Source organism: Vulpes vulpes, chromosome 2, assembly GCF_048418805.1.
Source record: "Vulpes vulpes isolate BD-2025 chromosome 2, VulVul3, whole genome shotgun sequence".
In the NCBI taxonomy this organism is placed as follows: Eukaryota; Metazoa; Chordata; class Mammalia; order Carnivora; family Canidae; genus Vulpes; species Vulpes vulpes.
Window position 1 is genome coordinate 11558853 of NC_132781.1, and position 12887 is coordinate 11571739.

The following is a 12887-nucleotide window of genomic DNA, read 5'->3' on the forward strand; positions in this document are numbered from 1 at the left end:
TCTGCCAACATCTTGAGTTCTCACTTCCAGCCTTCCAGAAGCGTGAGAGGAGAGACGGCTGTTGTTTTAAGCCACTCTGTTTGTCCTACTTTGTCACAGAAGCTCCAGGACCCTACCCCTCCACCCTACATAGCCCAGGAGCTCAGCCCAACAGGACTCCTGTTCCCGGAGCAGCTGGCAGCCCTTGCCCCCCCCTCCCTCCCACGTGTCCCACACACACCTCTCCAACACCTCGACTCTGTGACACCTCAGCCCAGAAAGTCTGCCTCTTCCTCTTGTCCTTCCAAATTCCTACCTGTCCTTCACCAGTGAGCATCATCACTGTGTTTCCTCCCGCCCCCCTCCCCATCCTCCAGCCAACCCCCCCAATGATGAGTCTGGACTTTGGCTTCTAGAGCACATGAAACTTCCTGGCAGCCTTTCCTGTCTGAAGGTAGACATTCACCTGACAATATCTGGGCTGGACCAGGCGGGCATCTTCCCCACCCACCCCTTCCACAGGACTCTTAGGCTGACGCCTGCGTCCTACCCCCCACCCACCCGCCCCAGCATGGGCATGAGACTCTGCCGTGGGCTAAGCCGAGTAGCACAACCTCTCATCCTCAAGGATGGGGCCCACAGCCTGTGACCCAGGCAGGGCTATTCAGAATCCAACCTGGGATTTTCTTTTCTTTCTTTCTTTTTTTTTTTTTTTTTAAGATTTTATTTATTCATGAGAGACAGAGAGAGAGGCAGAGGCATAGGCAGAGGGAGTAGCAGGCTCCCTGGGAGCCTGATGCGGACTCGATCCCAGGACCCCAGGATCATGCCCTAAGCTAAAGGCAGACCTCAACCACTGAGCCACCCAGGTGTCCTTCAATCTGGAATTTTCTGAACCGGACAGTGAGGAATAGCTCTCTCGTTCCCTTTGAACCGCAAGCTCTGAGGATGTAGGGCAAGGGCCACCTCTCCCATCATATGGAGGAACCTGAAAGACTAAGCAACCGGCCCAAAAGCCCAGACACAAGATGGGGTCTCTGCAGAGTTTAGTTTATGAACGAAAGCTTCGCCTCTTTTGTGCTTAGGCTGGCTGAGCTGGGCTGCTGCCACTTAGAATCAGTCCTGGCTATGACGGTGTGCGTGCAATAGGATAGGAGCCCAGAATACAACAGTGGACACTGTCAAGCCCTGCCCTCATGTTGCCCAAAGCTCAATAAGGGTGGTGGAGGATCCCAATGTGTGAGAGAGCTCTGAGGACAGGAAGCACGGGGTGTTCCTGGGCTCTACAAGGCGCACATACACGCGTGTTGAGGAAGCAAGTGCTTCTCAAAAGAAGCTACACGGAAGCGGAGACCTAAGGTATAAATAGGCATTACCTTTGTCTGTCTTATCAGAGTAAAAATAGCTGTCATTTGTCAAGTGACTCCCACCCCAATCATATTGCATATATGATTTCAAATCACGAGGATTCCCATCTTACAGGTAAGGGAGGTGAGGCAGATAGAGCTCAAGCAGCTTTCCCGAGACCACAGAGTTGGCACGGGTACAGATGCAGCTTGTCCTGCCCACGCACTGTGCCACAGGCAAGACTGTAGGCCCCCGTATTGGGGAAATGACAGAGCTAGAACGTGAACGCAGGCCTGCCCAGCCAAAATCCCATGCTCCTTCTACTCTGTTCACATCTGAGAGAAGGTGGCTGGAACTAGGCCAACCCAGAGGTTGGTAAGGTAAACCCAGAGGGAATTGCCTTGGGTAAGTGGCTAGTCTTGGGCTAGGGAGGTCCCGAGACTCACCCTTGGTGGTGCCAGCCCCAAGGGCCTGACTCACATCCACACAACCCATATGAGCCTGAGAGAGACACCAGAATGCCCGTCTCCCAACTAGCTTCCAGGGATGGGTGCAGAAACCAAAGTGTCAGAGCAGTCAACAGGTTCTCTTCTTGTGCATGAATTACAGCGGAAATCAGAATCCAAAGTTTGCCTTGGTGAGTGTGGAGGTAATCAATGCTACGAGAATTCTAATGGGCCACAGAAAAACTCTTCAGTCCACTAAGCTTAGGGAAATTCTGTCCTCTGTGGACTGAGGCTTGTCAGTGGGTCTGGGATGCACAGTTGTCTTCCCCGACACTACGGACCCAATGTTTGCATAGAAGCCCTAACCTCCAATATGATGGCATTTGCAGGTAGGAGCTTTGGGAGGTAATCGGGTTTAGATGAGGTCAGGAGGGTGGGATCCCTATGATAGGATTAGTGTTCTTCTGACAAGAGGAAGAGACCAGAGGTCTCTCTTCCACTCTCCCTCTCTCCTCCATGTGAGACACAGTGAGAGAAGGTGGCCATCTGCGGCCAGGAGGAGGGTCCTCAGCAGAACTGGACCCCACTGGCACCCTGATCTTGGACTTCCTAGCCTCCAGAAGTATGAAAAACAATTCCTACTGTTTTTTTTTTTTTCTGGTCAATTCCTACTGTTTAAGCTACTCATTCTATCGTATTTGTTACACTAGCCCGAGCTGACCAGTACTCCCATTGCCTAGACGCTGTCCCTGCTTGCCTGTCTTTAATGACTAGCCTGGCTGTGGGCTCCCCTGGAACACACACCACCACCCTCGGGGGAACAGTGTTAGTGCATTCCTCCAACACATGTAACCTCCAGTCCTCCCCAGACGGTGGGTCCTACGAGGACAGGGTTAGAGATCCAAGCGCAGCCCCCAGCGGTGTGCCTTGCTGGCATGGAACCACCCCAGCAACATCCGGTGAGCGAGCAAACAAAACTTGAAGGGGTCATTTGATTGGAAAACATACATTCGTCCATTTTGCACAAAATCACTCACGCTGATGCTTTTTAGGGTTCAATTCTTTCCCCACCTTGGGTTAAAGCTCACACAGCTTAACGCTCGGAAACAATCTTCTCTCCTTTATTGCAAGGTCTTTGGAGAGCCCTGACCATACTCTTGCTACCTTCCCCCCCCCCCAAAAAAAACTCACAACACCCCAGGTGGCCCAGTAAACTGACCTGCCCATCACCTTTCCTCTCTCCCAGCCTCTGTCTCTGTTTGGCAGAGACTAATTAATAAGCGATAAAATGGTCTTGCTATTTGGAAAGCTTTTGTTTTCCCCCAAATCTATCTGGGCAGGCTCAGGCCAGTTCACCAACAGGGGTCCTAATTAAAGTCTGAAAATACACTGTGAAGGCAAGCTGGAAAGACAGAGCCAGACATTACAGCAGCCTGTTAACAGGAAAATCGGCGCAAATGAAGACACAGCCAGACAGAAACCAAAGCAACTTGCCATCGCATAAATTACGTGCATTAGGATTGGAAAACGTCAGTGCTGGAAACGCTGCCCCGAAAGCCCTGGAGGGACATAATGTTGCGAGGTTGAGCGTGTCCAGTCTTCATTTAGGAGGCATTTAAAATAGATGATGAGGCTTTCCGTGGTAACTCTCTAAATTGCTGTGTGCCTGGAATAAAGGCTATCTTTGCTCCATTCATAATTTAAAGTCTTGGAGGCGGAAACAGGTTTTAAAAAGTATTTGCTGTGGCCTTTGCATGTAGAGGGATGAAGTGGGAGGTGAGAGCTGGAGAAACACTTTGGTGGGACTCACCGAGCACAGCATGGCCTCCGTGTTGCCTTCTGTGAAATGGGAAGACCGCCAAGTTCACGCTCAGAAAGTTGTCAGGTGGGGTCATTGAGGGCACTGATAGGCAAGCCCTTTGTAAACTACATGCAAGTGTGGCAGCAAAGAGCAAACTTGATGTGGTTTTTTTTTTTACTCCTCCATCCATCCTTTCACCCATCCATACTTCCTTCCATCCAGTCTTTCATTCATCCATCCATCTAATCTTTCATCCATCCATCCATCCTTTCTTTAATCCATCCATCCTTCCATCTTTCCATCCATCCATCCATCCATCCATCCATCCATCCATCCTTCCCTCCATCCACTCATACTCTGTTCTTTAAAAAAAAAAAAAAAAGATTATGGCAGCTGAGCTTGGTATGATCCTTGGCAATTTCCCGCTTCCCCTTCCACATTCTCATTGTGGATATGAGTACATTCACACTCCAGGAAGGACACACACTAGGCACAGGACAAGAAGCACGCACACGTGCACATACAGGCATCCCAGTACCTCCTAGATTGGACACCTCCCCACTGCCACAACCCTGAGCCATACACTATCCTGGAGGCTCCTGCAATCTGCCCACTGCCCTCCCAGCTGCCAGCATGGGCCACCCCTGGTAAGCTGGAGCAATCCATCTCAAATGCAGGCCGATGACTTCACTCCTCAAGGCCCCCACTGCCTCCAGGACCAAGTCCAAACACTTGAGCATGCACACAAGGCCGTTCACCAGAGGCCAGGTCCATTGGCCCAGCCTCACTTCCACCTCCGTCCCAGTCACACTCAACCACTGGAATGGTCACCCTGGAAAGTAAGGGCTTCTTATTGTTTGGATTGGGATACATTCCCAGCACCTGGGTGAGTGCCTGGGGGAACCTCCAGGAATATGTGTCCAGTGAAAGGGCATTTTTGGGTCTTTGCTCAAGTTTTTCCCTCTTACTGTAACATGGTTTCCTCCCCCTTATTCTGGCTAATTCCTATTCCTCTTTAAGGTCTCAACAGTGAGGTCCTTTATCAAGTAAGTACCTCTTGGCTTCCCTCGGGAGAAATGGACTTTCTCTTCCTGCAGCCCCATAGGGCTGTCTTCAACATGCTTCTTGCTCTGGGTTCTCTCATCAAAAGGCAAGAAGCCCAGCATGGACCTTTCTCATTCTTGACTGTGACCAAGGGATAAGTAATGTGCTAATTCTATCCCAGAGGCTTCAAATTCAGTTCCATTCTATCCAGGTTATTAAAGCCCTGGGGCAGGAGGTACAGGGTTCCTGCTCATACAGCACATCTCCCTTCTGCATGCTAAAGGCTGCATGTCTTGGGGTTCCTGGGTGATACAGTCACTTGGGTGTCTGACTCTTAGTCTTGGCTCAAGTCATGATCTCAGGGTTGTGATCTTGGGGTCATGGGATCAGGCCCCACATCAGGCTCTGTGTTTAGCACAGTCTGCTTGAGACTCTCTCTCCCTCTTCCTCTGCCCCTTTCCCTGTACTCAATCTCTCTCTAAGATTTTGCTTATTATTTATTTACTCATGAGAGACACAGAAAGAGAGGCAGAGATACAGGCAGAGGGAGAAGCAGGCTCCCTATGGTGAGCCCAATGCAGGACTCGATCCCAGGACCCTGGGATCATGACCTGAGCCAAAGGCAGACGCTCAACCACTGAGCCACCCAGGCATCCCTCATTCTCTTTCAAATGAATAAATAAATCTGCAAAAATAAATACATACATAAAAATAAAAGCTGCTTCTTTTGTCTTATTTGCCACCTGGCTGGAAGCCTCTTAGGGCACAGCTGGCTCGGATCTTCCAGCATTTGTCCTATGATGGTGTCTTAGCAGAGATTCCTTGTCAAATGACTCTTGTTGGGAGACTTCACAGAAATGCACAATAGCCGTCAGACAGGCAATTTTGAACTTGCACTTGTGAACCAGACTGGCACCAAGGCCTCATTGGCTAATATCTCAGCTCCTTTTCTCGAAGATTAGGTGTTATCTAGATGATTGCATTCCTGCAGGTCCCCATTCTATTACACAGAACCACGTGGCTAAATCCTACAGAACCTTTCATGTACGCTTCACCTTGGCCTGGTTGGTAGGTGGGCATTGCATGATTTTATGTCCATTGGACCTACTGACCTAAGGGCCAAGAGATAAAATCGCCTGTCCTGGGATGCTGAGCAGATTTCTCGAAGTCAGCAGTGAAGATCACAGGCCAAGAGGCTTTCTCCCTCAACCCTAAGTCTGAATCACTGTACCAATCGCTTCTCAGCCTTTTGGCTAAGATCAAGTGAATCACTGTACCAGCGGATGGAGATAAAGCTGGAAGGGGACTGCATGGTGGGGAGGGAAACTTTCCCTTATCAAGATAAGCCTCACTCAGAATGTTCTTTCTACCCTAGCTCTCAGGAAGACCTCATTACCATCCCCTGCAGTTATGAATGGCAGCCTGGTTCCCAGCTTCCTTGGGATCATTGCAAAACCCCGGAGGCAGTGGGACAGCTGAGAAAACTCTGAGAGGTAACAGGATGAATGAACGTTTGCCAAAAGCCAATGCTGAGAACAGAAATCACAGAAGGTGTTTGAGTGATTTGACAGATCAATTCATTCTTCACGGAGGCCCTTTCTAGAAACAGACTCAAGCCCCTGGGAGCCTCTGACCTTCCAGGGGTGAATATCGATCTTTGATTCCTAACTAAGTCACTGCCTCTACTCAGCAGCAGCATTGACTTGACTCAGATTAGACTGGGGACTGAGAAGGGGCGGAACAGGATGGAAAGAAATCAAGGTGCAAAGGTAACGTACTTGCAAGTCAATTTGCACAAGTGAATGTGCCTACAGTGTCCTGTCAACTCCCTTCTGAGCCAGCCTGGGAGACCCTCCAAGTGGTTTAAGTTTTAGCTGATAACTAAATACCTAGCCTTTTCACCTGAATTCTGACATTTTTATTTTCTTTGGATTATCTTATTATTCTTAAACTTTCAAATGTTCAACAGTACCTCTCAGCTCAGATTTGCACAGGACAGTGACAAAACGCCCAGCCCACCAGGTCAAGGGCGAAAGTCAGGTTGTCGGGTGAACCTACTGACAAGTGCAAACTAGATAACCTGCCCCCACCTGCTGGAAAGCAACCAGAGTAGTAAAAATACTTCACTTCTCTCTGGCCTCAGTTTACCCCTGTGTGATAACATGATGAGGATGCTCTTAGGCCTGAGCTACCATAAATGACATAGCTCTGTCATAACCCTCAAGATTGCGGGGTTTCAGTCCACGATCCCTCCTTCACCGCTACATAAATGGAAGTTAAGAGGTCTGTAAAGAAACCAAAATTGAGGCACTAACAGCTCTGCCTTTCTTTCCCCAGGGAATCCTTTTGTTCTGCAACAATGACATCCGGGTCATGTTGTGAATGGGGCCCATTCCATTCATAAATTTGGTAAATCGCATCTACCATACCCAAATGGGGAAGAAGAAAAATCCACATTAATGGTGTGTGCTGGCAAGAAATGTTATGGAGACACTTAAGTGTTGCCTTGGGGACTTGGTCTAGCACTGAACAGACTCAAGCAGATCCCAAGAGGACAAATGGCTTGATCTTGACTTCCTCACCTCATCTCTTCTGAAAGAAGAGAAACATCGGGTGGCGGCCAGAATTAACCAGAGTGATGCCCAGAGCCTGGAACCTCACATAGGCACAGGACGGGTTAGCTATTATCACAACTGTCACATTTGATTCAAATACAGATGTTGGCTCAGTGTGGATGGTCCACATCCAGATTAACAGGGATTTGTCTCTGGAACCCACTCCTCCTTCCACGATTTACCGTTTAAATCTTTCATTATGCAGAGTAGCCAATTCACATCAACAATTCAAATGTTGATGTAGATATTATTTCTAAGACCAATACCAAAAATAACCATAGCTCACATATATTTGTGTCTATCATGAGCCAGGCTCTGTGCTAATTGCCTGCATGGATGACTTAATCTAATCCCCACAACATCCTATGAGAGGGGTGCTACCACTCTCCCCAAGGAATGATGTAGCTTGTCCAGAGTCACATAGATGGAAAGTAGTAGAGCTGGGATTTGAACCTGAGACCAACTTCTTAAGCAGGATATTTAGTCTTCAAAGCAACAATCGTTCATCAAGCACCTGCCACATTGTAGATGATGTCAGGAGCAGGGCTAAAGACATATGCGGGACAGCTAATTGTTCTGGGTTGGCTAGCATCTCCCCCCAAATTTCACGTCAACCCAGAACCTGGGAATATGACCTCATTTGGAAATAGGACTTTGCAGATGTAATCAAGTTGCGATGAGGTCATAGTGGATTAGGATGGGCCCGAAAGCCAGTGACGGCAGCCTTATGAGAAGAAGGGGATTTAGACACGCACACACAGGGTGAGCCCCATGGAAGAGTGGAGGCAGACAACAGAGTGATGCATCCACAGGCCCAGGGAGGCCAAGGACCGCCTGCAGCCACCAGAAGCAAGAGGGGCAGGGCACCGATTCTGCCTCGGAGCTTCCAGAAGTTTCCAACCCTGCCGACATCTTGATTCAGGACTTCTAGCCTCCTGACCTGTGAGAGGATTAATGTGAGTTGCTTTAAGCTGCACAGTTTATAGTCATTTGTTGTGAGAGTCTTAGGAAACAATACCCTAATAAAAAAGAGACAATAAAAAAAACAAAGACACTTTCTCAAGTCACCCAGAGACCCTGTTTGGCAACCAGTTCTCGTCTGAAAGTCATGGTTCCCCACTGGCCGTGAGTAGGCAGGGGGAGAAGCCAGCGATGAATCAACCCGTGGCCTCACAGGAAGCCTGCTTTCCTGTCAACAAAGCACAGAGAGAAGAGCCGCTGCCGACATGGGGCCAGAGGGCCAGCCGCCTGGCCCCTGTCACAGGCTCAAATGGAGAGAATATTTTCATAAAGGGAGGAAGAAATGGGAGAGCCCACCAAACGGTGCTTGCATCTGCATACGAGGTGCTGTTTCTGCACAGGATGAGAGGGTGGGGACAGCCGTAAGGGGAAGGTCCAGGCCCCAGAAATCTCGGTTTAAATAATGGGCCAGATACTTCCCCCACGAACCCACTTGACACTAAAAGCAGAAGTTCTTAAGCATTTGGCAATCCTGTTCCCTTTGAGGATTTAGTAAAATGCAATGGATTAAATCTCTCCCGGGGAAGGGGGTGGGAATCCAACATGCAAAATTGGGGGTGACATGTCAAGGTATCTTGACCTAAAGCCCATTCACTGATAAACAGTGACTTATCAACTGCCTACTGGGCGCCAGGCACAATGCTCTGTGCTAGGAATACAAGAGGGGAAGAAGAGACCAGGCATTTTTCCTCCTGAAGACCAGGGCCAGAAGGGAGTTGTATGATTTTCCTGTGGCTGCCAGAGCAAATTAGCACTAGAGGCTTCAAATGACAGAAATGTCATTTTCCCAAGGGTCTGGAGGCTGGAGGTCTGAAATCAAGATGTCAGTAGGCTTGGTTCCTTCTGGAGGCTCAGAGAGAGAATCTGTCCCACGCCTCTCTCCTGGCGTCTTGCGGTTGCCAGAGATCCCTGGCATTCTCGGCCTGCGGACACATCACTGCGTTCCCTGCCTCTGCCTTAGGTCACCTCCTCTGGGTATCTCTCTGCATCCTTCCCTCTTCTTATATGGGCACAGTGGTCATTGGATTTAGGACCCACTCTCCATGGAGGGTGGTATCATTAAGATCCATAACTAAGGGGCACCTGGGTGGCTCAGTTGATGAAGTGTCTGCCTTTGGTTCAGGTCATGATCCTGAGGTCCTGGGATGGAGCCCTGCATCGGGTTCCCTGCTTAATTAAGACTTAAGACTTAAGAGTCTGTTTCTCTCTCCCCCACCCCCCACTTGTGCTCTGTCTCAAATAAATACATAAATCTTCAAAAAAATCCATAACTAAATACTAAAAACAGGAAACAAGTCCCTGTTTCCAAACGAGGTCATATTCTGAGGTTCCAGGTGGGCATGAATTGGGGGGTGGGGAGCATCCTATCCAACCTGACACAGGGGGTGAGGTGGTTACACAATCACCATGAAAAGTAGCAAGGGGGTTGGCAGAGAACTCCAGCAGGGAACCCGGGCAGCATCCCCAGAAGCTTTCCCAGGGACCTCAAGAGGCACTAGGGCCCCAGGTGGTGAGTAGGAACTGACCAAGCAGGGACGCCTGGGGGGCTCAGTGGCTCAGAGCATCTGCCTTTGGCTCAGGGTGTGATCCTGGGGTCCTGGGATCAGGTCCCACACAGGCTCCCCATGGGGAGTCTGCTTCTCCCTCTGCCTATGTCTCAGCCTCTCTCTGCGTCTCTCATGAATAAATAAAGAAAATCTTTAAGAAAGAAAGAGAAAAGGAAAGAAAGGAAGGAAGGAAGGAAGGAAGGAAGGAAGGAAGGAAGGAAGGAAGGAAGGAAGAAACTGATGCAGCAGAGGAAGTAGAAAGCGCCCCTGGAAGACGGAGGCCCATAGGGGAGAGCCAGACAGAGGCAACAAGAGGGTCGGGGGGTGGGGGTGGGGACACAGGTTGAGAACCAATGTGGAGGAGGGGCTGGTCTTGGAAGCTGCTGTCCAGAGCTTGGTTTGCATCCCTAGGGCCACAAAATGCCACTGAAAGATTGGAACGGAGGAGTGTTCTAGAACCTTCAGTTTGGCCAAGGTGAGGAGGACGGACTCGAGTGGGTGAGACCAGATGCAGGGACCCCGAGACTCTATCACCAGGGAAGCCCCAGGCTGGAGGCTACAAGTGGCTGAAGTACTGCGGTGATGCCCCACGTGGTGTCCCAACCAGCTAGCCGGACCGATCCCCACCCCACTGGACGGAGGCACAGGACACAGCGCAGGTGGGAATCTGAGCTAGACCAGCAGCTGGACTGGCGTCAGCCTGAGAGGCCTACCCAGCAGGCTAAACGTGTTCTACCCAGCAGGCTCATACGTGTTCTCTTTCCGAGCGGGAAGGGGGCTTATGAACTCCAGACCCGCTCGGATGCACAGGCCCTTCCCTGGATGGTGTGCCCTTCCATGGAGCAGTAAGTCCCATCGGCTCAGACAAGTCCTCTTACCTTTGTGGGCCTCGCTGACTCAGTGGATCTTCAAAGGTCACCTGCTCCCCTGAATTGGCCCCAGGCTGGGTTCCACGGCCTACCTTGCAGATTCCCAAAAATCCCTGATGCGGGCTCATGTGCTCAGTTGTAGTCCCTACTTTCCTTTTAACTCATCCCCTCCCACAGATGTTAAGTACCCGAGGGATCTTGTTCACCTCCGTATTCCCAGCTCCTAGCACACACACACACATCCCTAATGTTATCAGATGGATGAATGGATGGATTTCTTCAAGATGCTGTACTAGTTTCAAACCGAATTAATCAATTAACTAAATCAGCACGAACCCATCAATTGGTCTTTAAGTGCTTTCCGCTGCCCCGTCCCGCAGGGAGCCAGACACCCACAGAGATGCTGGCTTGGCATCCTCAAGACTCACCTCATTCCTTCTGCAGCCATCTTATCAAGGTTGGCGGTGTCCTTCGTTTCTGTGTCCCAGTTTGCTCCCAGGTCACCCCACCCCATGTCATCTGCCAAAATGATCACGAAATTCGGCTTCTGGCCTCTTGTTTCCCCACCGGGGCAAAAATCCACAAGGGGATAAAGGCATCCCAAGAAAGTCACCCCCAGGAACAGAACCTTCAGAAAAAGCCAGCCCATGGTGAGAAGGGGAGGGTAATAACTGTCTGGAGTGACGATGGGCCACAGCTAAAGATTTTTCCAAGAGCTTCCCCCTGTTTCCCTTTCAGGGCAGGAGGGTGTCCCTGGAGAGCAGTGGTGGAGTTTGCAAGAAGATGCAAGAAGTGGTGGAGTTTGCAAGTGGTGGTCGTCGTGTTGGTGGTGGTGCCTGTAGGGATGGTCGGGCTACAGAAATGAGGCCCCCACCTGGAATCCTAATTCAGGAGAGTCAGGACACTTGCAACCTCGAATGTGGTTGCCCCACTGCAGCTCCGAGAGAGAGGCCGGCGGTGTGCAGGCATCAGACAACAGTGGCAACAACTGCTCTTTGGCCACTTCGTGAACAACCCTTCTGTGCTCAGGGATGTTAGGGCTGGAGCACGAGTGGCGCATCTGTTCCGGACTCCAGCTGGAGAGTGCGGGATTAAGTTCTCACATCTGCAGAACACCTGGACGTTCTAGAAGCCGCAGTCAGCCTCGAATGAGTTTCTCAGCTCCAGATGGTTGAGGGCTTCATGTTTCTGTAAGGTTTCCTGAAAGAACAGAAACTGACAAGAAAACAGAGTTGAAACTGCCAGTGCAGCTGTGTTTTACTCAGTAGCTTAGGAAATAATCTCTTTCCCATGCCAACAGATGTTTTCCTTCTTAGTTAAATATGTAGCTGGCGCATCAGTTTCTCCACCTGAGGAATCGTGATGATAATAATATTTGCAATGGGCCTATAATCACAGGTTTGGGAGCGCCAGTAGGGATGAGGTCTCTCAACCCGCTCACTATATGGGTGAGGACACTGAGACCTCGTGCCCTGGAAGGGGCAAGGGCCAGCATCCAACTCGGCAAAATCCCGGTTCCCACCCCCACTCCCACACCACCAGGCTTCTCTGATTCACAAGACATCCCCAAACGAATTGTGACCTTATCAAATCCATTGAAAATTCTAGAAGAAAGATTGAGACCTTTGTTACCAAGACATGATTCTAACAGTCATGCTGTCAATTAATATTTCTGTATAAAATTATTGATGGAAATTAATTTGAGAAAAAAAGAAACGTAAAGAAAATCAATGGTATAATCTAGGTGGAGGATATATGGGTACTTTATGGTAGAACTTTTGACTTTGCTATCTGTTTGAAATTTTTCACAATAAATGTCAGAAAAACCCATTTCCAAAAAATGTTAATGGAAATTGGCCCTTTATATCTCAACAATGTAATTTTTAATAAAGTCTAAAGACATGCTCAACTAGGGCTTCTCACACTTGGATGTACATACAAATCAGCTACAGGTCTTATCAAATACACATTCAATAGGCAAGGCTGGGGTAGTTTTAACTACCCTCACCTCCCAGGTGAGGCCTATATTACTAGCCCTTAAATCACACTTTGAGTACCAGGAGGCTTGGAAATAAAAACATCATGATTCTTGTCCAAGAAGAAAACTAACCTAACTGGAGATGCTTAACCTACTGGAGATGATGCAGCTTCAGTGGACAAGCCCGAAAGCAATAAATCAGTTGAGTTTTGAAAAACAGGAATTGAAGGTAAGGCTTTTC

At 49.3% G+C, this 12887-nt stretch overlaps 1 protein-coding gene across 6 annotated transcripts in view; it reads right to left on the minus strand.

Moving 5' to 3' along the window:
• Nucleotides 1–12887, minus strand: part of ARSG (arylsulfatase G) — a 106120-nt gene that overhangs the window by 54128 nt on the left and 39105 nt on the right. For all 6 annotated transcript variants that reach the window (XM_072746756.1, XM_072746755.1, XM_072746758.1 and 3 more), the window contains exon 2: nucleotides 11097–11883. In XM_072746756.1, coding sequence (XP_072602857.1) covers nucleotides 11097–11317 — 221 coding nt within the window. In that variant the 5' untranslated portion in view covers nucleotides 11318–11883. The remainder of the gene's footprint in view (nucleotides 1–11096; nucleotides 11884–12887) is intronic.